General features: G+C 35.6%; 1 protein-coding gene across 1 annotated transcript in view; it reads right to left on the bottom strand.

The window, feature by feature from the left end:
- Positions 1-6,823, bottom strand: part of TMPRSS15 (transmembrane serine protease 15) — a 121,145-nt gene extending 114,322 nt beyond the window's left edge. The window contains exons 1-3 of the mRNA XM_045036720.1: positions 6,679-6,823; positions 4,013-4,143; positions 3,637-3,704 (exon numbers count right to left, since the gene is read on the bottom strand). Of these exons, the coding sequence (XP_044892655.1) occupies positions 3,637-3,704; positions 4,013-4,143; positions 6,679-6,823 (344 nt within the window). The remainder of the gene's footprint in view (positions 1-3,636; positions 3,705-4,012; positions 4,144-6,678) is intronic.
- Positions 6,824-26,090: the final 19,267 nt, after the last annotated feature.

Below are 26,090 nucleotides of genomic sequence, written 5' to 3'. Positions count from 1 at the left end.
TAATTTATAAAGGTAATTAGGAGTCTGCCGCTTTATTCTGAGTATGTCATTTTATAAATGATTATTTAAAGTAAATCTAAATGTTTGCTAGTTGCTTTCTTTCCTGCTTCTGAATTTCTTTCTCTTCTCAGTCTTGCCAAGAACTGACCTATAATTTATCTTACAGACATTTTCATGAAATTCTTTTGCATTGCATCTTTCAAATCTTACTTCTGATTTAATCGTAGTTCAGGTACAACTGGGTGAAAGTATCTCTACATTGATACAGTGTATTATTTGTGAATCATTATAAAATACATAGCAAGATTTAGGTACTACATTGGTCTTCTAGGTAGCTATGAAGGAAGAGAAAGAATTAATTCCTCAGCTCAATAATTTGTGGTTTCCAGTATAGTGGCTTTACCTTCTAGAGAAATAAAAGATTACTTATTAAATATCAAAGAAAATGCTGGGTTTGATAAATGGGGTTTTGATCATCCATTAGGCCTATATATATAAAAGTCTATATTCAGCAATTTTTCCTCATCTAGTAAAAATAAAGCTATCCAGCATGTTGTAAACATGTGGATATGAAGACTTCCATTAGCAAAACTATCCTAATAAACTCTGCAATGGACTCTGTGCTTTGTATGGATTTCACTGAGCAGAGCCTGATATGAGAGGCAAGTACCTGGGGTAACTCTCCTTAAGGAATGCTAAAATACTTGAAAAAAATCTGAATTAAGGCTTTAATGCACAGATCCACACTCAATCCTCTACAAAACTGGAAAAGAGAAATTGAATCTACATACTCCAAAATAGACAGATTGCTTGAAGTGACAAAAAAAAAAATCTTGCATGCATGTTTTTATTATCACAGAATATTGAATAAATATTATAAAAATACTCTTTTGAGAAAGACAAAACACAACAACAAAAACCTAAACCAAACAAACATACAAACAAAAACCTTTCCTAAGAGTCCACATGTCTCCTTCCAGTTCTGATATTGAGCCCATAAAAGAGGCTCTTGCTGATAATAAGTCCTGGAAAACAAGGGTAGAAGCCTCTGTATGGTAGCTGGAATGAAGACAGTAGATGGGTGTAGGGTTGTTTGGCCATTGGGACTAAGATGTCATGAATATACAATTCAACCAAGAATAAGTACAGGTAAATAAATAGATGAGAAAGAAGTAAGAAATGAAAGAAAGAGCAAAAGAGATTTTTAAACTTTTTTTCTATTCTTGTTGTTTTCATTATGACTTCCACTGATAGGATTAGTTTTGTTCCAACAAGAAATGGCAAGTCCCCGAGTTTTCTTCTGCCCATTAAATAATCCTCATTTGACCTTGTCATTGTTTTTCTTTTCTTCTTCTTTTTTTTAATGTTTATTTACTTTTGAGAGTGAGAGAGCAGGAGTGAAGGGGAGGAGCAGAGGGAAAGGGAGGCAGAATCCAAAGCAGGCTCCAGGCTCTGAGCTGTCAGCAGAGCTCCACATGAGGCTTAAACCCACGAACTGTGAGATCATGACCTGAGCTAAAGTTGGCTGCTTAACCAACAGAGCACCCAGGAGCCCCCATACCTTGTCATTGTTTTCCTAAATGAGATCTCTGCCTTTGAGTTGACCTTCCTTCCTCTATTTGGTCACTAGGACTTAAAGATTCTTTTACCAAGTGTCTTTGTCACAAGGCTCTCTGACTCAGTTATTCTTGATGTGAGGTAGTAGATGAGACTCACTTTCCAGTTAGACTCGCTGAATTTCTCCAATGACCTAGAGTCCCTTATGGCTTCCACTTGAAAAAGGTTAAACGTCAGACTCCTAGGCTTATTTTCAACACCTTCCTGTTGTCTCAACATCTTGTTGGACACTCACTGACAGAAAAACGTCATTAATATGCAACAATCCTTTCTGTAACAGAAATAGCTTCCCTTTTCTTCTCTCCTGAAGTAGTCTTGTCTCATGCTTATCAGATGAAACCTTCCATGACTCTCCTTTCCAACCTGAGGGGCTCTTGAATTTGTAACACTTCTGTGCTCCCAGAGAACTAGTTTAGATTTTTTTTTAATTAAAATTCTATGATAACAAAAAGTTAATGCCCTGGTCAGAGTATAGTTATTTTTATACCTGTAGGACAAGAGCTAAATAAAACATGTGGCACCTAACATAGTACTCAGTATATCAACATCAGGTGCCAAGGAAATGGTTTATTTACTTTCTGGGACTTTATAAAGTACATCCTCTGAGGCAGACATTAACTAGGTTCTGGAAATACAGGTATCAAAGATATTCTTTGCCCTGAGGAAGCTCATAGTCTAACAAAGGAGACACATTAACGATTATATTATAGTATGACAGTTGTTAATTTATTTGTAGGTACAGGATGCTAAGTGAGCAGGTCTGAGACATACCTAACTGGGGCGAGAGTATCATGTGACCATCCCTGTGGGAGATGCATGGACTGGTTCTTAATGGCTTGTAAGGATGGATTGTAATGATGGATGCAATATATAGTAAGGAAGAAATGCAGATCTAGGCAGTGAAAAAGTATACAAAAGAGAGAAAGCAGGGTATTTTTGCGAGTGTACAGGTGATATGGTAGGGCTAGTGCAGAAGCCTACACGGAGAGGGTAAAGAAAAATAGAAGGTCAGAGTGCTTTTCTTAGACAAAACCCCAGAAAGTACCTACCTGCATTTAAAATAGTAACACTAGAAACAGTCTTCAGGTATTTGAAAGACTGAAATCTAAAGATAGAGATATATTTATTCTGTAAAACCTTAAGAGCTACCATCAGGATCAGTGGGTGAGAGTCAAAGAAATAAAGATGTGGTTGAGAATAAGAAATAATTTTCTAGAAACAAATTACAAAGAAACAAGTAAAACACCTCAGTAACAATGATGTTCACAGCAACGTTGAGAATGGATTCCTAATTTTTATCAGATATCCTTGTATAATGGAATCCATTTTAAGCAGTGCGAATCGCTTTCTTTTGTTGGATGACAATGAATTTCCCACTGAAGCTGTGGGCATTCCAACCTAAAGCAGGCAAGCAAAGGCAGACTGCATCATTTACAGTCTTTCCCTCTCCTGAATTCCTATTCTACTAACTGTATATACAACTTGCCATGTAATGTTTAGTAACATTAGTCAGTACACAATAAATGATATATGTGTAGTAAATGATAAATTAATAAAATTAAAATTAATGAATATTCACATTTTATAGGTAGTGACTTTGCTTTCTGAGTGCAGCAGTGAATAAGTGTCTTTTCTCTGTGACTTTCAGTGTAAATGGAGTGTGATAAATGAGCATCTTTTACACATTCAGAGCAAATGAAACACTCTGTGTGCATTTGCATACATTCAACCTCAGCCCTATCCATGTGTTTTTGAAAGATTTTACTCAGGAGAGAGAAACATGTTGACTTAAGATAAATTATCCAGCGTTATTATTTGCTACTAATATGAAAGTTTATGCTATGCCACTTTCCTCATAAAATCCTTAGAAAAATGTTGAAAATTTTAAGTGTTCCTTTTTCTCTTGACAGTGGGTCACCCTGTTTTACATTTACCAAATATTAGTAAAAAATAAAATAAAATCACTATTTTGTGATTCTGGGCCTTCTTTCTAACAGAAAATTTTTGAGCTGTACTTACTCAAATCTTAAAATTCTTGAGTTTTTATATTCATTTTTCAGATTACTTGATTGAAAGACATCATCTATCTAAAAAAAAGTTTAAAAAACAGTGTATTTAAGATTTAAACTTTTATAAAACATTTTAAACAAATTGATCTTTTTTTTTCTGTTTAGAATTGGATCATAGGCCGTTTTCTTCTCTGTGGTGATAGGACTCATATATTTAAGCATTCTGGGCACATTTATTTACTACATGTATAATAAATACATTTATTACATTTATTTACTAATTTTCTCAAAGTAAGAAAATGAGATCTATGTATCTTTTGGCAAGTAGTTAGTGAAACTATGTTTTGAAATTTTAAATCAGCTGAAAAAAAAATACAGTCTCCTACCATTTGCTGAAGGTCAAAAGCAAGAATTTTGAAATCCGCTGAGAGTTTGTCTTGCAAATTAGGATTATACATGGCTCCAGCTGTTATTTTCAATGTCCCTCTGGCTTTGTGACTTTTTCCAAACACTGCATCTAAATGAATTAATAAGAAATAAACACTAACAATATGAGTCATGAATAAGAGAGAATATGCACATTCCGGTTGATACTTAGACCTAAAGTTCTTGCTTCCTGTGTTGGAGTGGTGGTTCTTGCTTTTTCTTTGCAGACTTCATGTTCCATAATTAGGTGCTTTTTTTTTAAGCTATATGGTTGTTTTACAAGATTAAAAATAAACTTCTTTATCCTACCATTTTTTTTCCTTTTCTTTGAAATCTAACCCACAGTCTAAGCTCCAAGTGTTATTTTATTTTATTTTATTTTATTTTTTTACTACTGAGATTCCTGTTGGAAGATAAGGGATAAACTTTCACCAATTTGGAGAACTGATCCAGGGACTCATGGTGAGAAATGGACCATTAAAAGTTTTAGAAGTTTGTAGTTGCTTTCAGATACTTCTTGAACCCCCAGCATCCAGGGACACTGTTGGTTTTCTACATGCGGATTGCTGTGAAGATTTCAGTGTATGTGTTACTTTGAAAGATAGATGTGAAACTACTTTTTTTATTCTAGTAATTATAAAGTTGGCATGTATGACCTTTTGCCATTAAATGGTGACTGTTTTTATTGGAAAAGTTGTTGAGAATGCTGCAGGAAATATATTATCCCATATAATAAAAAATGTAAGTGGAAAGGTAATAAATTGAATATAAACATGGGTAATAAAATGCGCCATCAAGTTTTGCATAATCCCTTTACCAGAATATCTTTTTTGACATATGTTTAAATTAAAATGAGACACTTCAACTGAAACACAATGATGAAATCATTAGTAAATATGGTAATAATGATATATAATTCTTACATTATGGTATAAGAAGATGTCAGTTCTCCTTTTCCCAGATGGGGAAATTGGGGCTAAGATTCATTGTGAACACTTCCCAAGGTGATAATGACACATGACAGATCTGGAATTTGGACACTGACTGACATACTTTAGAACCCGGGATCTGTCATACATTGACACCAAACTTCCCAGACCAGAAAGAACATTAGAAACAATTTAAGCAATAAAGTTGCATAAAGTTCAGTCTAAACAGTTATCATTGCATAATTGGTGGAATATATTATCATTTATGCTATTTCATTTGTTTTTAAAAACTCAAAATTACATTTAGACTTGCATATTTAAATGTGAAATACAAAGAAAGACTGAGGAACTGTCCTGCACTGGAGGAGACTGAGGGAACAGGATAACTGTTCCTGTGTAGAAATCTGGTTTGAATCCTGAGCAGGTAAAGGACATTAGTGGGAAAACTGTCAAAATCTGAATAAAAATGTGTGGTTCAGTCAATAATATTGTACCAATGTTAATTTCTTAGTTGTAGCAATTGTACTATGGATATACAAGATACTGACATTAGGTGAAGGTAGGCGAACGTTATATAAGAACCTACAATTTTTGCAATCTTTTTGTAAGTGTAAAATGATTTTTAATAAAAAGTAAAGCAATGCATTAAAAGTAGCATGGCTTTGTCCTCTAATATTCTATTTTAGATGTAACTCAACTCCTTTTTTATATTCAGTTATTCTATTAAATCGCATTAACATTTATAAATATTTATTTTTGTTTTGCTTGTAAAATAACTTTTGTAACTTCATTGAACATTAAGATTCCAATGGACTCTTAAATGATTACATGTTGTTCCAGTTACTTTTAGCGTTTAATTAAGACCAGAGCAGATGCTTTTCTAAAAGTCTAAGTGAACCTCTGTATAAAATATCCCAAATTTTCTTTTTCTTCTAAATACATCCCTTGTATACAGTATTTAAATGGAATTATATTGGACTTATTTTTTAAAACTATAAAGTACTGATACAAATTTAAACAAATTACTTAACTTTCTTTGTCTCTGATTCCTCACCTCTAAAATAAGGGTAACAATAACAACTAAATCATAGATTTGTTGTAGCAAGAGAATATATTTGAAGATCTTTGAAAAGTTGATGATATAGATAATTTAGGTGTAAATAATGGTTACCTTTCTTTATTTCTGTTTATTAAAAATTGCTATTCAGGCAGTTTGAGACCTAAGTCTACAATCATATCTAAGTTCCCTTGTATTCTTGTAGTGCAAAGTCTACAATTTTATCTAAGTTCCCTTGTATTCTTATTGTTGGACTAATAAGAAAATGAAACTGTTATTCCCTAGAAATAAATAATATATTTCCTTTAACCTTGCCTACTTACTGACTTGAATAGTCAACAACATTTTAATATATTTATGATTTAAATTCCATCAGAAGAAATCTGGGCTATGAAATTTAGTTACATGTTAAAACTAAAAAAAAAAAAAACTTACTTGACATCTTTTATTTTAAAAAGCTTAGTTTCATGCTTGAATTCTGAATTAAATTCCAAACTTGATACCGAAAGCATCTGAATGCGACATAGGTGTCTTGTCATGAGAGCACAGAAACGGATAAGACATCCTGGTGGGATAACTGAGATTAACCTGGGCACATTCATCAGAGAGTCTCTTCCTAAGCCAAAGCCACAGGGCTTACCTCTTTCTGATCCCTCGATTGCCAGCCAGGACACTGCAAATAATCCAGCACAGAGTGCCACCAGTAAGGCAAAGAGAGCTGCAAACAGGACCTCATAGGTGCTGAGAGAATGGTGCCTTGAAGGTATACTTCTTTTTGACACCATTTTTGGGTTTTGAAAGTATGCCAGTCTAAGAACTGTGAAAGAACATAGACCCCTGCACCAACTGAAGAGCAAAACCTCTCAAGTTGTCAAAGATTTGTAAAGCAACAACATAGGTCTATCTTACTGTTACTGGCTGGTGTAAATGAGTTGTGCATGACCCTTTAGCAACATTATGCCTCTATACATTGAGTAGCTTAAAAAGGGTGGTTAATCTTTAAGAAGATATTAATGAGTAAAGATACGGCCAGAGTTATAAACGTTAATCACCTGAACAGGCCATTTGTTGAGGTGAATGAAATTAAATGCATGTTGTAAACAAAAAGGACCCTTTATCATTTCTGGAACTATTAGGAAAAATAGGAAATTCATGGCAGGCCAATTAGTAATTAGCCACATGCAGTTGATATTTGTGGCGACTTTCTAACAGATCAACTTTGTACTCTCTGGCTCACATCCTTATTAAGGCATTTCTACTGTATTATGTAAGTGTAGGCATTCTGAAAATAACTTTTATGTATAGGTGTATGCTAAGCCCAACACATATATTAATAGGTACATCTCTGTCTCTCTTTCTCCCTCCCTCCCCACACACACATACATGTTTCTTATTGAAATAATAACACATTTTGTAATCTTTGTTATATTACCCATGTGAAGTTATGCAATGTAAGGTAGTACTGATTTAACTTAAAACAAAGTCTGTTTTAACAAGGCATCACATGGCTATTCTTTATGGCCTTGTGTGGTTACCAATGAATGGGAGTAGCTGCTGAGAGAGGAAAAAACAAAACATTTGTTTCTATTTTAAGGAAGTATTCTGGGTGGGGAAGACATTGCTCACTTGTCCTGAACTTTATCTTTTTAAACACACTAATTATAACAACAGAACAGGTTAGAGAACAGGTCAACCATAGCCCTTTGCTTTATATGAAAATCAAGATGGTTTTCTGATAATTAAAGAACAGTTTATCACTGACACTTCCACATTTTGAATAAATAATGAGTCTAGAATTAAAAATTAATAAACAAAACCTAAATCTGTTCGTGAGTAAACCAGTTTGCCTCCCATTCTGTCAGGTGAAGCTGGCCAGAGATAAGGATGTCCTATGTCAGGTTCAGTGCTTGAGCACTGAAATTGTGGCATATTATAATTGGCTGCAATAAGCATCAACCACTTTTCTTTCTTCTTCTGTACTCTTGAAAGAAGATAATTTTATGTAGCACTCTGAAATTCTTGCTGATAAAAGGTAAGATATAAATAAATACATGTCATGGGATACATTTTTGTTTTAATTTATCTAAATTAATACTAACTAAATTGTTAAACTCTTTCAAATATGCATGAAGTGAGAGATACTACTGATAGAGTTGGGAGAGGTTCATTTTACTTTTACCCTAGGAGATGATTCTAATAATAGACCAGACCCCTCAATAAAATTGGAGTTTGAAGAGGGACCCATGAATCTGGGGAACCAAGAATTTGGAAGTGAAATTGCTGTTTTCTACATTACAGCTGATGCAGATGCGATTGCTTTTGAGAAATCAGGTAGAACTTTGTTATAGTTCTTTGGACTTTGTTATATAAGAGAAGAGACAAGAGCACAATACGTTCACATGCTCTGCTCCAAGCACAGGGTAAAATAGATTAAATATAAGATTGAATACCAAAAATTATATACTTGGTTTCAGAAATGAAATCGGCATTTATATTACAAATTCTCTTGAAATTATATTCTTTAAGTAATTATACTTAATACGTTCACATAAATGAGTGGGAGAATAGCTTTCTTTAAAAGAGAGAATGATTTATGAAGGAAAGACTAAAGTAGAACAAACAGGTTAATGTGAAAAAGAAGAAATCATATGTCTTAAAATTTAAACAATTACTAAAATAAAAATGGAATTTACTGTACAAGATAATAAAACTCATTACAGAGTTATAATAATAAAGAGTGTATGATATTGGTCCAGGAATAGAAAACATCTTGGTGGGGTAGAATAAAGAGCCCACAAACATTCCATTCACATATGGAAACTTCATGGATCAAAAATATAGTTACTAATAATAGGTGAGGAAAGGATGTCTATTCTATTCAATAAATGATGCTGGGTTGGTTGTTTATCCCTCTCGGGAAAAATAAAATAGACCTTCATCTCACACCATAAAGAAAAATAAATTCCAGGTAGGTTACATATACACAAAAAGTGTAGAAAAAATTTGAACGAAATATTGAAATATGTCTTTCTGATAATAGGGCACTGAACGAGTTAAAAACAAACAAACAAAAATAATATAAAAACAGGGGGACAAAACAAAAGAGATTCAAATATGCAGAACAAACTGAGGGTTGCTGGAGGGGTTGTGGGAGGGGGAATGGGCTAAATGGATAAGGGGCATTAAGGAATCTACTGAAATCATTGCTTCACTATATACTAACTAATTTGGATGTAAATTTTAAAAAATAAAAAATAAAGTAAAAATAAAATAAAATAAAATACTGATACACAGCCAAAAACAACCCTGAGGCTTTTTTTGAAGCAAAAGATATCAAAAACAAAATAAAAATCAAGACACATACTAGATCTTTTCTTTTTTTCTTTTTTCTTTTTTCTTCTCGTTTCTTTTCTCTTTCTTTTTTTCTTTTTTTTTTTTTTTTTTTTTTACTGTGAATGTTTTAGTTTGGCTACAAACAAAACAGAATTGAGGCAAAAATTTTTGTATAAATTTCTCAAATTTATTTGGGGGATTACCAAAGGAAACTCTATGAGAGGAGCTGGAAAATAAAAAGGGGGAAAATAAAGCCAATAAAGGGTCTATAATGAAGCCATTTACTACCATTGACTCAGGAACATAATCTTGCTGTGTACTGTGTGAGACAGTGAGGAAAATTCTCTGACGTATTCCAACTAAAGGGTAATAACTTCTAAGCAGGAAAGAGAGGAGGATAGTGTAGGAATGGAATACCAACCATGAGGGCTTCAATTGTATTTGTATTGTGCTCATTCTCTTAAAATTTTTAAAACAAATTAATGAACCATTAATGGCAGAGCTAGATGATTAAGAAATATGAGTTAATACTATTCTGCATTTTACCACTGTGTGTGTGTGTGTGTGTGTGTGTGTGTGTGTGTGTGTGTGTGATTGAAGTTCCTGTGATATTTTCATTTTTATTAAATGCTCATTTATTTTCATTTTTATTAAATGCTTATTAAATGCTCATTAAATTTTTGATAAATTTCCCATTAACTTAAGTCTTTGAATATCAATGGGAGAGCAAACATTTATTTTAAATGTACACTTAAAATATTTAACCATAAAGGCTAAGTAATGATCTAGATAAGTATAGGTATAATATATTTGGAATGGTGAGTAAGAGAATATATAGCTTTGGATAGGTAAGCATTACTAATACTCTTTTTTTAAAAGTTTATTTATTTATTTTGAGAGAGAAAGAGAACAGCATGTGAGGGGGAGGGAAGAGAGAAGGAGAGAGAGCATCCCAAGCAGGCTCCATGCTGTCAGCACAAAGAACCCCACATAGGGCTTGATCTTACAAACTGTGAGATCATGACCTGAGCTGCAGTCAAGAGTTGGACACCCAACTGACTGAGCCACCTAAGGGCCCCAGCATTACTAATATTCTTAATGATGCTTTCAGTGAGGATATAAAAATTGTGGCCATCTCAGTGATGGGAATGACAGTTTCTGGTTTGGTGAATAATGAAGGAGGAAGAGACTTGAAGATCATGAGAGATGGTGTAGGTAGGGCCAATGCTGAACATTTGGGGACTTCTATGAGAGGGTTATAATTATCTTTGTCTGGAATGAATGAAAGGATAAAAATAGGACAGCTAAGTTTCATGGTGCACACCATAATCTATGCATTTGCTCAACAAATACGTGATTTTATACCCTGGCTGTCCTAGAGAGCAGTAGTAATTGCAAAAGATCTCTAAAGACTAAGGCCATGAGCACCATAGAAATTTTCTTTCCCTATTCAGCACAATGTAAGAAACTCTTGGCAGCTTTCACCTTTAAATAATTTCCTGCGACTGGGTTGTTATCAAACAAATTTCTTGAATTAGGTTAAACAAAAAAAATAATATAAAACAAAAAAATATATATTGTTCAACAAGAATACTTTTGGAGTTTTTTGCAGATAATTTTTTTCTCTGAAAACGTGCCCACATGCCCAGTGTTATAAATCAATTAACACTTAGCTTAGTCCTGTGATTCATGGTTCAAAGGTGACAGAACCTTAAGAAATTCACATTTGCTTCTCTCCAAGACTGCTGTATTTCTTTTCTTTGACTTCCATACAATTTTAATACATTATTCTAATATCTAGTTGATAAGCTTCTTCATATTTTAGGTATTGCAAGAGGACAGCAATCTTCCTTTGTATAAAGTTGGGGGACTATTTAATAAACGTCTTGGGTTAAAAAAAAAAGGATAGGAGGAGTAGGCCTTTAAATATTACTAAATATCTTTTCAGTGAGGATCCTTAGGTACTATAATCCCAGAGATTTGTTTGCTGAATATTGTTTTCTACTGTTTTGACAACTTGAAGAAGAAATGTGTCTCAGTATAAAAATGTGGTGGCATCTTGTTTTTCTCTCAGAAGCTTGTAGCTGTTTTTCTGCTTTCTCTAGCCCTGGGTATTGAACTAGTCCTCTTTTACGACTGTTCCATTCATCTTTTGTTTACATGTATGTCATCACCAACCAGCTGTTTGTTTGCTTGTTTTTGTTTTTGTATTTTTTTTTTAGAAGGGCAGGCTGATGGGTTCTATATTCCCTGAGTTCCTTTGTATATGACAAACCTTTCTCTTTTCTTTTATACTTGACTGATACTTTTCTAGGGATAATATGTTTGGGCAAATGACTAGCTTATTTTTGTCTTGGATTTCTGAAGATATTTTTCTTATGTTGTTTTTCTAACACAGAACATAGTTGTGGAAATGTCTAAAGCTAACCCTGTAACTTACTTTTGTATGTGACATGTTTTACATTTGCATGAATACTTACAGAATTATTTTTTCATACCTGAGGTTCAATGGAGAATCAGTTGGCATTAATTATTCTGAATGGGGTTTTCTTGGAATGTGTGTATATACCTTTGCCAGTTTCCCCTTGCCCTAAAAATTAACATCCTTTATTAAAGTTTTGAAAAATTTTTTTGGTTCAATTTACCAGATGTCTTACTAGGGTTGGGGTCTAATTGTCTTGAATTCTCTTCTCATTCCTTTATACCTATACTTTTCTCCTAATTGTTACAGTACCTATAACTCCCTTACACATTTTAATTATATGCAACGTTCAACTCTGTGTTTTCTGTCCTCTGCTGCTTCTAATTTATTGTTTCTTTGTGTAATATTGTTGATTCAGATTGCTATTGGTTTTCTTAATTATAATATTTCTCTTTTAATCTAATTCTGTGTTTTATTATGTTGTTGGAGTTTTTAGTGTCTTGACTTATTTTCATATTAACTTATTCTATAATAAATAGTGCAAATAGAAACCTTTCCTTTGGCTGAATTTGATTCCAGATTCATTTTTTGGCAATATTTTACATACTATCCTCTCCCTTCTCCCTTTCTTCCTTCTGTGGTATATTTACATGGCCACCATACTATTTCTTCTTATTTGGTTCATGCGTCATTTAGACAGCCCTGCTCTTTTCCACGGTTCCCCAGAGAGTGGGTGAATTCTCCTTGTGTTTGTATGAGCTACAGTTTGAGGTATGCATACTATATGCTTTTCCTTTTTTTTTTTTTTTCCAAACTGAGGGCTTAGGGGAGGCTCCTGAGGAAGGAGCCTAAGCTCTGGCAGCCTTCCTGTGGTGACTCACATCCCTTTCTCTCCCTGCAATTTTGTTAAACACTTTGTACTAAGGTCCCTATGCAGTAATGTGGGATTTATTGTGTGGGCGAATGTGTAATGTGTGGGATGTTTCTGTGCTGCACAATATTCCCTGCAAGTAGGTGAGTAGCCTTGAGAAATCACAAGCCCTTGTAGTTTCCTCTCATCTCCACTGAGCTGGCCACTAGGAGTTGCTAGTCCTGAGATATTTTCTCATGCTGTCTACTGACCAGTCTGACCTGCTTTCCTGCAAACTGCAAGGTATTAATAAAAATTAGAACTTATTCGAGTTTTTTTTTTCAGCAATACTGATGGAAAGAAGAGGTTTGTAGGCGAATGATAAGAAAAAAGAACCATGTTGAGCCTCTTAATATTCTTGTTACTGGACAAAGTTTATGCTATGAACTTGTTTGTTGTTTTGTTTTGCTTTTGGGGGGGGCTGCTAGTTTGTTTTTGACTAGCTCATAATTAGTTTATAACTCATTTAATTAGATTCTAGAGAAGAATGTTTTAAGCTTCAGCTCTACTTCAGACTTGATGCAAAAGTCCATCTAATGTAATTTTTTTATATTGAAGTATATTTGACACAATCCTGCATGAATTTCAGATGCACAACATAGTGATTCCACACATCTGATGTAATTTCTGGCTTAGAGAAGATATCAATTTTACTCAGCTAACACGATACCTAAAACATTAATTCAGATGTTATCTCAAAGCTTTTTGGCTCTGGGAGGTCTGAGTTAGACAATATAACTTAGTTCGTATATGTACAATATTTTCAGGTTAATGCTATTTTTTAAAACGTTTTATTTATTGATTTGAGAGAGACAGAGAGAGAGAGAGAGAGAGAGAGAGAGAGAGAGAGAGAGAGACAGAGAGACAGAGAGAGAGAGAGCGAGCAGGGGAGGGGCAGAGAGAGAGAGAGAGAGAGAGAGGAAGAGGGAGAATCCCAAGCAGGCTCTGAGCTGTCAGCATGGAGCCCATTGTGAGGCTCGAAATCACAGTGAGATGGTGACCTGAGCTGAAACCAAGAGTCAGATGCTTAACTGACTGAGTCACCCAGGCGCCCCCAACTGAGTACTATTCCAAAGAAAGATACATAAAAACTGAACACAAATGGATTGTGAATCTGTTTAATTAATAGTAATCTCTCACATCGTTTAACAGTCCTGTCATGTAGGAATTGGAGTACTCCACTACTTGCAAATTGATAGTAAAGAGCGAGCTTAAAGATGTCACATTCTGGAATATTCTGTTTAAAATGGCAAAACTGCACTCCTTCAATTGGGAAAAAAATATGTTTGCCACTCAGAGGTGGTTGTGGCATGATGTTATGGACACAGCATTAGATGTGTAGACAGTGGACCCACCTTTGTGCACAGGTACTGGCCCTCACTCCACAACTGTGGGCATTTCACTAATGCTCTCTCTGAGCTTCAGTTTTCTCATCTGCAGAACAAAATTACTGATCTTAAAATCACTTTCATTTCTAAAATTTCGTGACTTGATGATTTTTATGGTCCCTTCCTACCTGTAAGGATTTATGTCTCTTCACATTAAAAAGCCTTTCTTTCCCAGATTCCTTTCAGAGATTCACCTAAAAATCACCCATGTGAGACAATGTCCTTTAAAACATTTTCCTAAGATCTTTTCCTCCCTTCATACCTCCCCCTGACCTTCAATTGTCATTGCAGCTTCTTTTTATCCTTCTCTTGTCTGACTATAGGAGCCCATATTTACTTCCCCCTTGCTAATGCAAATTCTGTTTCATTCTTTCTTCCTGCTCCCCATGCAGCTTCTTACCTTGTCATATGAAAGCCACTCTCACCAAGCAGATCTCCCTAATCTACTTTTGTCTGTAAAGTGGATTATGAAACTTTTGAATAAAAGGTATTATGCCAGAACATGCTGAACTGTATAGCACTGAACTGTTCCAAGGGAGGGAACTCTATTCATGGTAGTGTTCAAAAATAGACTGTATTTCAGGAAAGAAAAATGAACTAGGCTGGGAGAGATAGGCTTTTCCTGGTAGGGGTTACCACACTTTTTATAGCATCTTAGTTGGTTAGTAGGGAGCTTTGAAAAAATATCAGCATGTTCTTCCTTATCAGCTGCTAGTTTAGGTCATTTTCAGAGCACCCCCCTTAAATATCCAGAATCCTAACCAATTCACAGCCCCATGATTTTACATTGTTGTGCCAGCCACATCTGTAGCTTAGGCAGGCTTTATCTTCTCACCGTGTTACTTTTTAACTTAATCATCTTAGTGCCTGGAGGTCAAAAGAATTTTTTGATATTGAAAGAGAGTCAGCTTACTTGTCAAATTTTCTCGGTGCTTTTTAATCTAATTGCCCTGCTATCATCACCAAAGTATTAGATCGCCTTTACTTTTTTCCATAGAATAAGTTTTCCACATCAACTTGCTAAGTTTTCATTGTCTTGTTGTTACAACAGTTCCAGAAGCTCATCTTCTTTTCTTTTCTAACTGAAAGAATAAAGATAAGATCCAATTAGGGCATTATCTAGTTAAGGAAACTGAAGTTTCCTGGCCTGATTTGGGCCTCAAAGTTCTCAAGTACAATCTTGCATTTCATTTTTATGACTCTGCCTTTTTGTATCACCCAAATAAATCCTTGGGGTATTTTTTTTTTTTTTTTTTTACTGAGGATATGCAGAAGTTCTTTATATGAATGTTATTTGCCTCTTTCTTATTATTAAGAGTGTCAGTTCCTAGATGAAAGTGGCCAGGTATTTGGGGAGCTTTTGCTTAAGTAAAGCATTGCACCTACATTTCTGTATTTGATGAATGTTTCTTGCTTCTGCAGCTAAGAGTTAGGACTATTAATATTAAAAAGATAATAATTCACAGCAACTAGGAATATAGCTTTATTGTTAAGTTATTAGTGAAGGATGATAAAGTCAATGGCAGAGGAATGAATTTGGTGAAGTTGGTTAGACAGAAGGAATTAAACATGACCAATTTATGGTATGTTCGAATTTTTACATTAGATCCTTGGAGAGAGTGTGTAAAACTAAGAGAAGTTTTGTGTAAACATAACCCTTCCCTCATCTTGGGCCACCAGCAACCGCCGCTCCTTTTCATTCTTCTTTCAGTTTAGTGGCCATGTGATTAAAATCAAGAGGATGGGCTACGGCAGAAAGTGATATGTGTAACTCCTGATCATCTCCCTGAGGAGCCTTGCTGGAATTTTCTTCTTTCCTCCTGAAGGCTATAAAATGGGGAAAAGTAGCAGTGTTGGAAGCTACTTGCTAGGAATAGCACAGTCAAGCCACAGGTCCCGACCCTTTGTATCTGCACTATTATGTCAGAGGAAAACAAACATCTGTTTTATTTAATTGACTTACTACTTCCTTACCTTGCTTTTACAGTAAACCCTAACTACGGGTTTTGGAGTTCAAATAGGAGGAGTTCAAATAGAATTCATGATGCACTTTAAAAAAAGTTAAAAGTCATTTCTCTAGAAAGTACTTAATTAGTTGAAGGCAGAAATTCTTTAATTATAATATTTTAATGATGTTTTTCTTTTCTATGAATAAGCATGCCAGTGTAAGAATGTACTAGTTATGAACTTAATAGATTGCCATAGAATGTTAATTAATATATAATGTAGACTGATGAATGGATAAAGAAGATGTGGTACACACACACACACACACACACACACACACACACACACACATACACAATGGAATATTGCTCAGCCATTAAGAATGAAATCTTGCCATAAGCAATGACATGGATGGAACCAGAGTGTTTTATGCCAAGCAAGAAGTCAGTCAGAGAAAGACAGATACCATATGATTTCACTCATATGTGGAATTTAAGAAACTAAACAGATGAACATAGGGGAAAGGAAGGAAAAATAAAATAGGATAAAGACAGAGAGGGAGACAAACCATACGAGACTCTTAATTATAGAGAACAAACTGAGGGTTGCTGGAGGGGAGGTGGGTGGGGAGATGGACTAAATGGGTGATGGGCTTTAAGGAGTGTATTTGTTGGGATGAGCACTGGGTGTTATATGTAAGTGATGAATCACTGGGTTCTACTCCTGAAACCAATATTATACTATATGTTAACTAAATTGAATTTAAATAAAATCTTAGAAGAAAAAAAAGCTATAATGTCTATTTGGTTTTTTCTTAGTTTCTTTTAGAATTGTCCTAATCCTTATAATTTTAAAGTATTTATAGTCCTTTGTAACCTTTCACTTTCCAGAATATTCTATATTAGAATTTAGTCATCCTAAAGAGCTTTTGGACAGTTGAAATGTGTGTACTTACCGTTAATATAAGGCATTTGTTTTAAGAGGACAGTATGCCACCTCCTGGTTTGCAATAGTATCCCTGGCTCTCTGTGATTTGTCTATATCATTGACAAAGCAGAGATGATATTGGTTGTTTCACTAAGTGAATATTTATCCAACATGTGAAATCCTTTGATAAAGTGACAAACTATAGCGTATTCTAAAGCATTAAAAACATGTCTTTCTCTTGCTTTTGGCTTTAAAACATCTAGAGCTTTTGACTTTATCTCTTGTCATTGAACATGATAAACCTTGTCATTCAAGAATATATACATTTCATTGTGTAGCCATGCTGACAATACTGACTCCATCTTTGTCTCTCCATCTTGCTCGTGTTCACTCAATGACCTCTCTTGGGGCTATGTGTTCTGAGTCCCTTGGAGATTTTAATAAACATAACTTAGAAATGCCGGCCAAGGCTGGAACAGGGGGAGGCTTGCCTTGAGCTCTCATGAATCTGTGGGAAAGAACACAGTCTTTCCCCTTCCTGATGAACAGGTTGGGCGACAAGATCTAATGAAAGATTAGTTCTCAATTATCCTTTGAGGTATGCGTGAATCTTGATCTCACTACAGTGTCTTTCTGTATGTCCCCTCACTCTGTAAAATCTGTAGACTGAGGTCAGGACTTTGTGGAGAATATGCACCTGCTTGGATCATCACCTGCCTAATCTCCCCTCTTAGTGAGTTAGCCTGACTAAAACTCTGTGTATGGAGTCACCTGTATGGAGCCACCTGCTTTGTTGTCTGGTCTCAAAGTACTTTATCAGTTTGGGGGATAGTCTACTGTTCCCCACCCCACCTTCTAACACATATGCTTCTAACCCCTTAGATATACTTATCTATTGGGAACAAATTTTCTGTAATTGTTATGTTGTTTTAATGAGGTTTTAAGACATTCACTCTGAAGACAAAAGCTTTTCATATCAGGTTGATTTGAAAGAAACCAAGCCAATCAACACTCTGAAGAAAATGGTAAAATGACCACATCAGTTTACATTTTGGTTAATTATAAGATTGATGTTTATGTGTGAGGTAGCCATTTTAACTTAGAGTGAACATAGAGCAAACAGTAATCAAAAAGAAATCACATCAATTGTAACATTTCAGCCAAATTTTATATAAAACACTTCAAAAAATAATATCAAGATTTTTTTTGACATTTTGGTTTTAAATTTTTTACCTTTTCTCACCAAAAAAATATGTTATTAAAAATTCAATCCAAAAGTCTACACTTTGTGAAGGTAAGAAGGCAATGATAAACCATTCCATCATTTTACATAATCCTACTCTTGTCTCCCTTATGTAAAAAGTCCTGCCAAAGAAAATAAGTCGGTTCAGTGAAAGCTAGACTGAGATCTCTGGAAATAAAGAAAAAACAGAGATATTATGGAGAGATCCCAGAACCTTATATAATTTAAATGTGTAATTAAAGCATGCAATTAAAGTAGCCAATAAATTTCCTTTCAGTGGCAGGAGTTTACCAATTATTTTTTGAAACATTTTAAGATTCTTACTACATGAGCTAGTATCTATGCTGAACAGGGTTTGGTGTGTTCACAATTCAATTACATTCAAGCTCAATAACCCTGTAAAAAAATAGAGCCTAAGCCCTTCAGATGTCTATATCCTTTAGATGTTTCTTATTCAGAAAATAAAATGAACTCTTCAGTGAAATGATCCAAATAGATTGTCAGGAACTAATCTTCCTCAATGTGAATTGATCCAAATTAGAGAAATAATTAGGAGAATGCTGTTATATGCACATATATAAGCAGCTCTATGTATCGGTCAGAACTTCAGCCTGTGCCCCCATAAACACACACATGTGCATATACTCACATGTATAGGCATACACAGAAGCACATACACACATGTACACACATGCTCAGAATTATATACACATTCACACAAAAACAAATACACATATATTTACACACACTTAATTGGAATATAATTGTCAAAAATGCTATACCCATTTCACATGGAATTTTTTAGAAAAATTTAAGAAACTTACCTGTTCTTGGCAGAATTGCTGAGAGATGTTGACTTTGCCTAGCAATGTCAGTAAAACAGCCAGTTTGCATCCTGGTCTCTTTTTTCAGCTAGAAGGTAACTAAGTGTGTTACTCATTTGTTTTCTTGGTCATGACCAATCAACACAAGAGAAATGATACCTTTTCTCCCTCTCTCCCAAACACACCCACCCCTCTGGTTTCATTTCATCTATTAATTTACACTTCATACTTGCTGGAAGACCATATTCAAAATAGAGGATCTAAGGGTTCCCTGCTTCTGTGGATTATACATAAGGGAATAAAGTGCTTTATTCTGAAAAGTGTCCTGTGGTCTTTTCTGCATCTTTTGTCATTTTTATCTGCTGTAGTTGTGGTAACCTGAAGTGCGAATGTCATTTTGAGCAAGGGCTATTAAGATTTTATAAGTAGTTACACATAGGTAGAGGTGACAGTAGTCACATATTTGTGAGAGTGGAATTATCCACTTGTACACATCTGCTGGCTGGGCTATAACTTAAATCTGAGTCAACCTAACTTAAATCTGAGTCAAGCAAACTTCCTGAGTCCCCAACCTTTGGGGCCCGCTATCTGTGCCTTGCTGACACAGGGAACATGGCACCTCTCCAATCATCTCTCATCCCCCCATTTCTGCCCATTCATCTTTTTGATGTGATCTATGTATCATTTTGCTCCATAATCTACTAACTCTAAAATGGTATACTGCTACTTATGGCTGTTTTCTTAGTCCACAAGAGAGAATATTCCCATTTAAGTACTTTAGAATGGATTTGACCCATCTCTTTTAACAGAAAACTGTTAAAATTGGAGCCACAGGGAAGGAAGATGTCATGAATATGGGCTGTTTGCTGAACGTTTGCTGCAAGTGTTAGATCCATGCAAAAGCACCAGAGTTCGTACCATTTGTAATTGGACAAGATTGTATCATTTAAAAGTAGTATTTCTACTACCCTGGTAGAAAAAGTATCCTTCTCTGCTCCACTGACATCAAGGTTGACCATGACCCTTGGAGTGTTCCTCCCTGCAGGTGGAAAATACATCCTGACATTTTATGTGATTTTCTTGATTAATGAAATGTGAGTAAAAGTAACTCATTTTTCTTCCCTTTACAATGGGAACAGCCATCTCCCAGGTAGGGCTGTTCTGTCAAATTGGGTCACAAAACGAAGATAACATGAAGCAGAATCACAGCTGAACAACAGCGGGTATGCGATATGGGCAAGAAATAGACATTTGTGTGTGTGCCTCTGAGACTTGAGAGTCATTTTCTAATGGAGCATAACCTAGCCTATTCTGACTGGTATTGTAACATTGGGAGTACATATATGCAAATGGGGGACTGTTCTTTTCTAAACACCAGAAGTCAAAATCTAATGTTCTCTTTTTGATTTTGTTAATTTTACCTTAAACAACTTACTGAATTCTCCAAGTGTTAGTTTCTGCATTTATACAATGAATGGTTTGGACAAGACAATGCTAGTCAGCTTTAACATTGCTGCATCTATGATTAGAATAGCACTAAGTAGCATTACTAAAGTCATTATTTGTCTAATTTCAGCCCGCTACAACAGAATACCACAGAGTGGGTGGTTTATAAACAACAGAAATTATTTTTTCCATTTCTGGAGTCTGAAGTCTGAGATCAGGCTGTCAGCATGATTTGGTAATGGTTAGGGATCTCTTTCAGGTTGCAGACAGCCATTTTGTCATTGTATCTTCACGTGGTACAAGAATAAAAAGAGGTCTCTGTGGTCTCTTTTGTAGGAACACTAATCCCATCTGTGAGGGCTTCACCTAATGAATGATCTAATCATCTCCCAAAGGCTCCACCTCCACATGCTGTTGGGGGGTAGGATTTTCACATCTGAATTTTGGAGGGGACACAGTCCTCAATGCCATTATCCAGCTTTACTGGAATTTCTTTTTTCTTTATTTCTTTATTAGGGAGCTGGGAGGTATTTTGTGTTTGTATAGAATACAAATTGAATTGAATTTGTTATTTCTATGTGGTTAACAAAATATCTTCAACATTTGGAAGGTATAATAAAAATTTATGGGTTTTAGTGGGGGTCAAATTAATCACTATCAGTACCTTGCAGGTGATAAAACCTATACATTACTTAAAACAATTTGCAGTGTGATTTAGTGATAATTGTTATTCTTAATGACATCATACTATATCAAGATGCATAACATGTAACAAGCATATTTCATCTTGCTACTGAATGAAATAAACTTTTGATCTTTAATTTCCTAAGTATAAGTAGCATGGCCAGGCTTGAGCAGTGAGGAAAATACAGCCAGTGGCCTTCATCAGGGAGATTTCACTTTGGGTCTTGGTCACATTAGAGACATCACTGCAGTGAATTCCAGCAATATATAACCAAAGAGTTTCCTATGCATGTACTTCCTCCCTCTCATCCCCAAGAAGTATCTAGAAAGAATGTGAAGAGGTCCTATCTTCAGCACTCAAAGTTTGGTCTCTGAACATCATCTGCAAACTTGTTAGAAATGCAGAATCTCTCCAGAATTATTCACCAAGGATCTTCATCTTAACAAGATCCCCAGGCTACTCATATGCACATTAAAGTTATAAAAGCAGAGAATTATCAAAGAGTAAGCTTGGGAAGAAACTCAGAAATTCTTTTTTGTAACTGTTATTTTAAATATCTGACTAAGGACTACTATGTGGTTAAAAACCACAGCACTAATACTGGAAATCATTACATACTAAGAAATGTTAATATTGAAGATATTAATAATAATATTAATACTAATAAATACTTGTCTTGGGAGACAGCACTAACATGGGATTAATGTGACCTACAATGATATAAAAATATGCAGTATATTAAACATTTCAAATGGACACTCAGTCTTTGCACAGAAGAATCTGGAATTTGATTTTCAAGACCTTGGTCACAGTTTTCAGTGCTATATCCTGACTGTATAAGGGAAGACAATTTGCATAGAGGTTGAAATCATGGACTTTGTGTCTTATTACTTAGTTCAAATTTTGGCTTCCTGTTAACTGTAAAACTGTGGATAGTTGTTACTTAATTTCTCTGAACTTCAGTTTCCTCGTCAATATAATGGGGATAACAATTACCTAATTGTTAAGGGGAAGACTCAGAAAAGTTCTCCTGTGAGACCAGATCTTCTTATCCTTGGCCAGGTAACAATTTTCTCTTTCTTAGGGTTCACTAATCAGTTATACCCAGTATTCTTAATTTAGGCATTTCAGAAATCAGCAAGTTTCTTGTAAGATCATTATGCAATTTCATTAAAGAAAAATAGACAATTTCCATGCCTTTTTGGGGGAATTGTAGTCTCATTCTACTGAATGCACTTCTCCTTACTCTATTTATAGAACGGTTTGCTCCTTTGCTTAAGGTCTGAGTAGGAATTTTTGATATAAATTTTACCCAGGAAGATAATGGATTAAGTCCCATGGAGACTGTAAGTAGATTTCATCGCCTGCCTTAAGTTTAACCTTCATTGCCCTCAGAAAAATTATTGTTGACACATCCTGTCAGTTATGTCCACTGAAAATTACAATACCAGCTTTGGGCAAAAGACTTCTCAGGCTATTGGTGCTTCTGCCTTCAGGTAGAGGGCTGAAAACAATATATTATCCTTAATAGAGCATAAAGGAAGGTGAGACCCCTGGCACGTTGATATTTTGTCATACATGCTTGTGATTTTTAAATATTGCAGTATGCTCCAACTCAGAAAAAAAAACCATGTAATTTAGCAGCAGATCCCAAGGCATTACTTCATAAGATTATTTACAAAATAGGGTAACATAAAGTAAACATATAAAGATAATTACTTACATGTAATGGGCACTTACTATGTTATGTGTAATTCTAGGAACTTTACATGTACTTGCTTATTTAATTTTCACAATAATCCTCTGGGTTAAGTGCTAATATTGTCCCCATTTTGGAGATGTGGAAACTGAGGCACAAAACATTTAAGTAAATAGCCTAAGATCTCAGAGCCGATAAGCACCAGTTTCTGAAAACAGATTCAGGTAGTCTGGATCTGAACCCTAAACTCAATGGTTTCATATGTGTCATTTTAGCTGAACTCTATTTTCCAAATGTTCTTTTGTGTATGGGCTAGACTGGCCACAAGAAAAACTTGTGAGATTTAGTAGAGAATTGTGAAATAGTAGCTAGTAAGCTGGGAGGCTGGTGCCAGGGCTCCGGGCATCACTGTAGATCTCCCGTGTTGCTGATCTGCTAGCTCATCTCATTGGCCTGGGGCTACAGTGAGCACAGAGCTCCTTTGGGTTCTTTAAGTTGTGGGTCAGGCTCATATGCAGCCCCAAGGTGAAGAGCAAGGTCCTCTGCAGGTCACCCAAGGCAGGTCAGTTAAGACCTCATGTAAGTTCAGAAACAGTAAGAAAAGCAGTGAATGACAGGTGTGGGTTTCCACTGAGCCTCCTGCATCCAGGTTTCCTCTCATGCATTCTTATTTGGTTTTATATCTCATTTTAGGTTCAGACTTTATTCACCATGATTCTTGCCCTGCTGATCTACAAGCTGTCCACCCCAAAGAGGCAACAGTCTTCTATCGACTTTACCGGCCATTGTCCATGATTCCTTGCTAGTTAGTGGCTTTTCTCTGATCTACCAACCATGTCTTTCCTGATTTTTCCTTCCACGGGTTCTCTAAAATAATATGGAGATTCTAATTCCTAAAATATATTCCTTATCTCATAGTGCTCAGCGGTTCTCCTTCCCTGATATCCCTCACTGATACACACCCTCATAAAACATAGGTCTTGATTCTTTGTAAAATGAGCTCTTTCTTGATATTCACAGATTATAGCTCAGATTTGTTTAGCGAAATGCCAGGAACATTACGATCACTTAGCTGCGTTTGGTATTGTCCTCACTTCCATCTCCATCCACATCTTTCTCAAAAAATTCATTGAAGTATCATCGTATTGTAAACCAAAAAGGAGAGGCTAAAGTATGCTTTAGTTAAAGTAGAAATAGTTTCAGTGTGACATCAAGGGTTTGCCTAAATGTTTTATATCATTTTTTATTTTTTAAGAAATTTACTTATTTGTTTATTTGAGAGAGAGAAAGAGGGGCAGAGAGGGAGAGGGAGAATCCCAAGCAGGCTCCATGCTGTCAGCACTGAGCCCCATGCTTGGCTCGATCTCACAAACCGTGAGATCATGACCTGATCTGAAGAGTCGGTCACTTAACTGACTGAGCCACCCAGGCGCCTCAGTTTGCCTAAACACTTTAATGGAAAGAGAATTCGGTTCAAGTTCTCAAATGGAAAGCCACTGTATTTTCTATCTCTAAAGCAAGAATTTTAAAAGTTCTTTACTGATAGGTTTATAGTGTTATCTGAGGTCTATATTTCTTCTTTAGCCTTCTCTTTGCCTTAGCAATAATTTCCAAACATCATAACCTCTGCTACCTTGAGAGAAGATTCTATTTTCCAGCCATTTCACACTTTCTTTCACCCCCTTCAAATCCTGAACATCTTGCTTAAACTCTGATGCTCAAAGTTCTCCCGAATGTCTAATAAACTGGAAGTCCAGCCAAACATTGTGGAAAACTATATAGAAATTCTTTTATGCAGCACTCTTGTTTTGACATCTCAGTGAGTCTATTTACACGTAGTAATTTCCCAGTGCCAGTTAAAGTCAGAAAAAGTGATTCGCTGTGGCATTCTTGCAAAATATGACAGATGGGCTCATTAGTCTTTTGATTCATAAAAACCATGATTGTTTTTGCTTCAAATAGGGAGCAAAAAATAAGCAAGTCCCTGATAGGTTTAATTCAGAGTCAGGGCTAAGTAATGCCAACTCTGCAGATTCACATAAAGAGCTGACAAAAGGAACAGAGAAGGGAAAAAAAAGACTGTATAAATGATTACATTATGCTTTGTGAAGTTACGAGCTATGAGCTGATCCAATGGCTAGACAAAAGAAATAAGGCAAGAATGACTGCTAAGTTACGTGTCATTTGTGTGTTCTTGATAAATGCAGAAGCAGGAAGAATGAAGAAATTAAACAAATGAGCCATAATAGAATGCAAAAAAATAAGATGCCACAGATTTTAAGGGAAAATAAATCCCTATCAGTGATGCGTGATACAATACAGAATAGTATTTGTAATGCCCGAAGTTCCGAAACCTCCCACAAAAGTCCACCAGAGTCGTAAGTCAAAGCCAAGTGGCAAGGGTCGTTTATTGCAGGTTCGAACCTGGTCCTCTGCGCACTCGTCGCCGGTGACGCAAGAGGCCACGATCAGGGTTGGTTGGTACAGCATTTTTATAGACAGAGACAAATAGCACAGGGGAGGTTTCAAATTATGAGGGGCCTGATTAGTTGATTTTAAAGTAAGGACATTTGTTGTTCTCTGATTGGGCGTCCTTTGTCTGTCCTTTGGCGGGAAGGCTTTGTCCGTTACTTGTGGCGGGAGGAAAAAGGGGGAAGGGGGAAGGGGGTAGGTGAGGAATGTGCTAAGCAAGCAGGTTTACAGAAGCGAGAAATACCGGTTAGTTTATGTACAATCACTCATTCCATTACATATCAGACTACATTTAGGAAGGTTTACAACCCATTCTACTACACAGCGGGTTACATTCAGGAAAGGCCTCACAATGCTCGTAGCAAACAGCAAGCAAAACAGACTTCTCAGCAATTGTATTTCTTATCAAAGATCCATAATAAGCAGAAAAGAGAACTTTAGCTTTAAACTAAGGCAGGGCTGTCATTTGGATTTAAAGCTGTTCTTTTCAGTATTCTGCTCACAAAGAAGCCAAAATTAAAGGAAGATTTCTTTGGAATGTCAACACTAGGTCTTTTTAAGGAAACTCCAGTAGACTAGCTGCACGCCAGCTGAAAAGTATTCTTATTGAGATTTTCATTCATACTGATTGGCCACCCACGTTTTGTTGCAATCAGCAAATCTGCCTTGTAGAAGGACTCCACAGTCAAATCTGAATTTAAAATTATAGACAGTAGGTCTCCAAGTATTATCTGCCGTCTCGCCTTTGAGTGCTGT

Source organism: Felis catus, chromosome C2 (assembly GCF_018350175.1).
Source record: "Felis catus isolate Fca126 chromosome C2, F.catus_Fca126_mat1.0, whole genome shotgun sequence".
NCBI classification, from domain to species: domain Eukaryota; kingdom Metazoa; phylum Chordata; class Mammalia; order Carnivora; family Felidae; genus Felis; species Felis catus.
The sequence above is the reverse complement of the archived record's forward strand: the minus strand, read 5'-3'. Positions and strand labels throughout refer to the sequence as shown.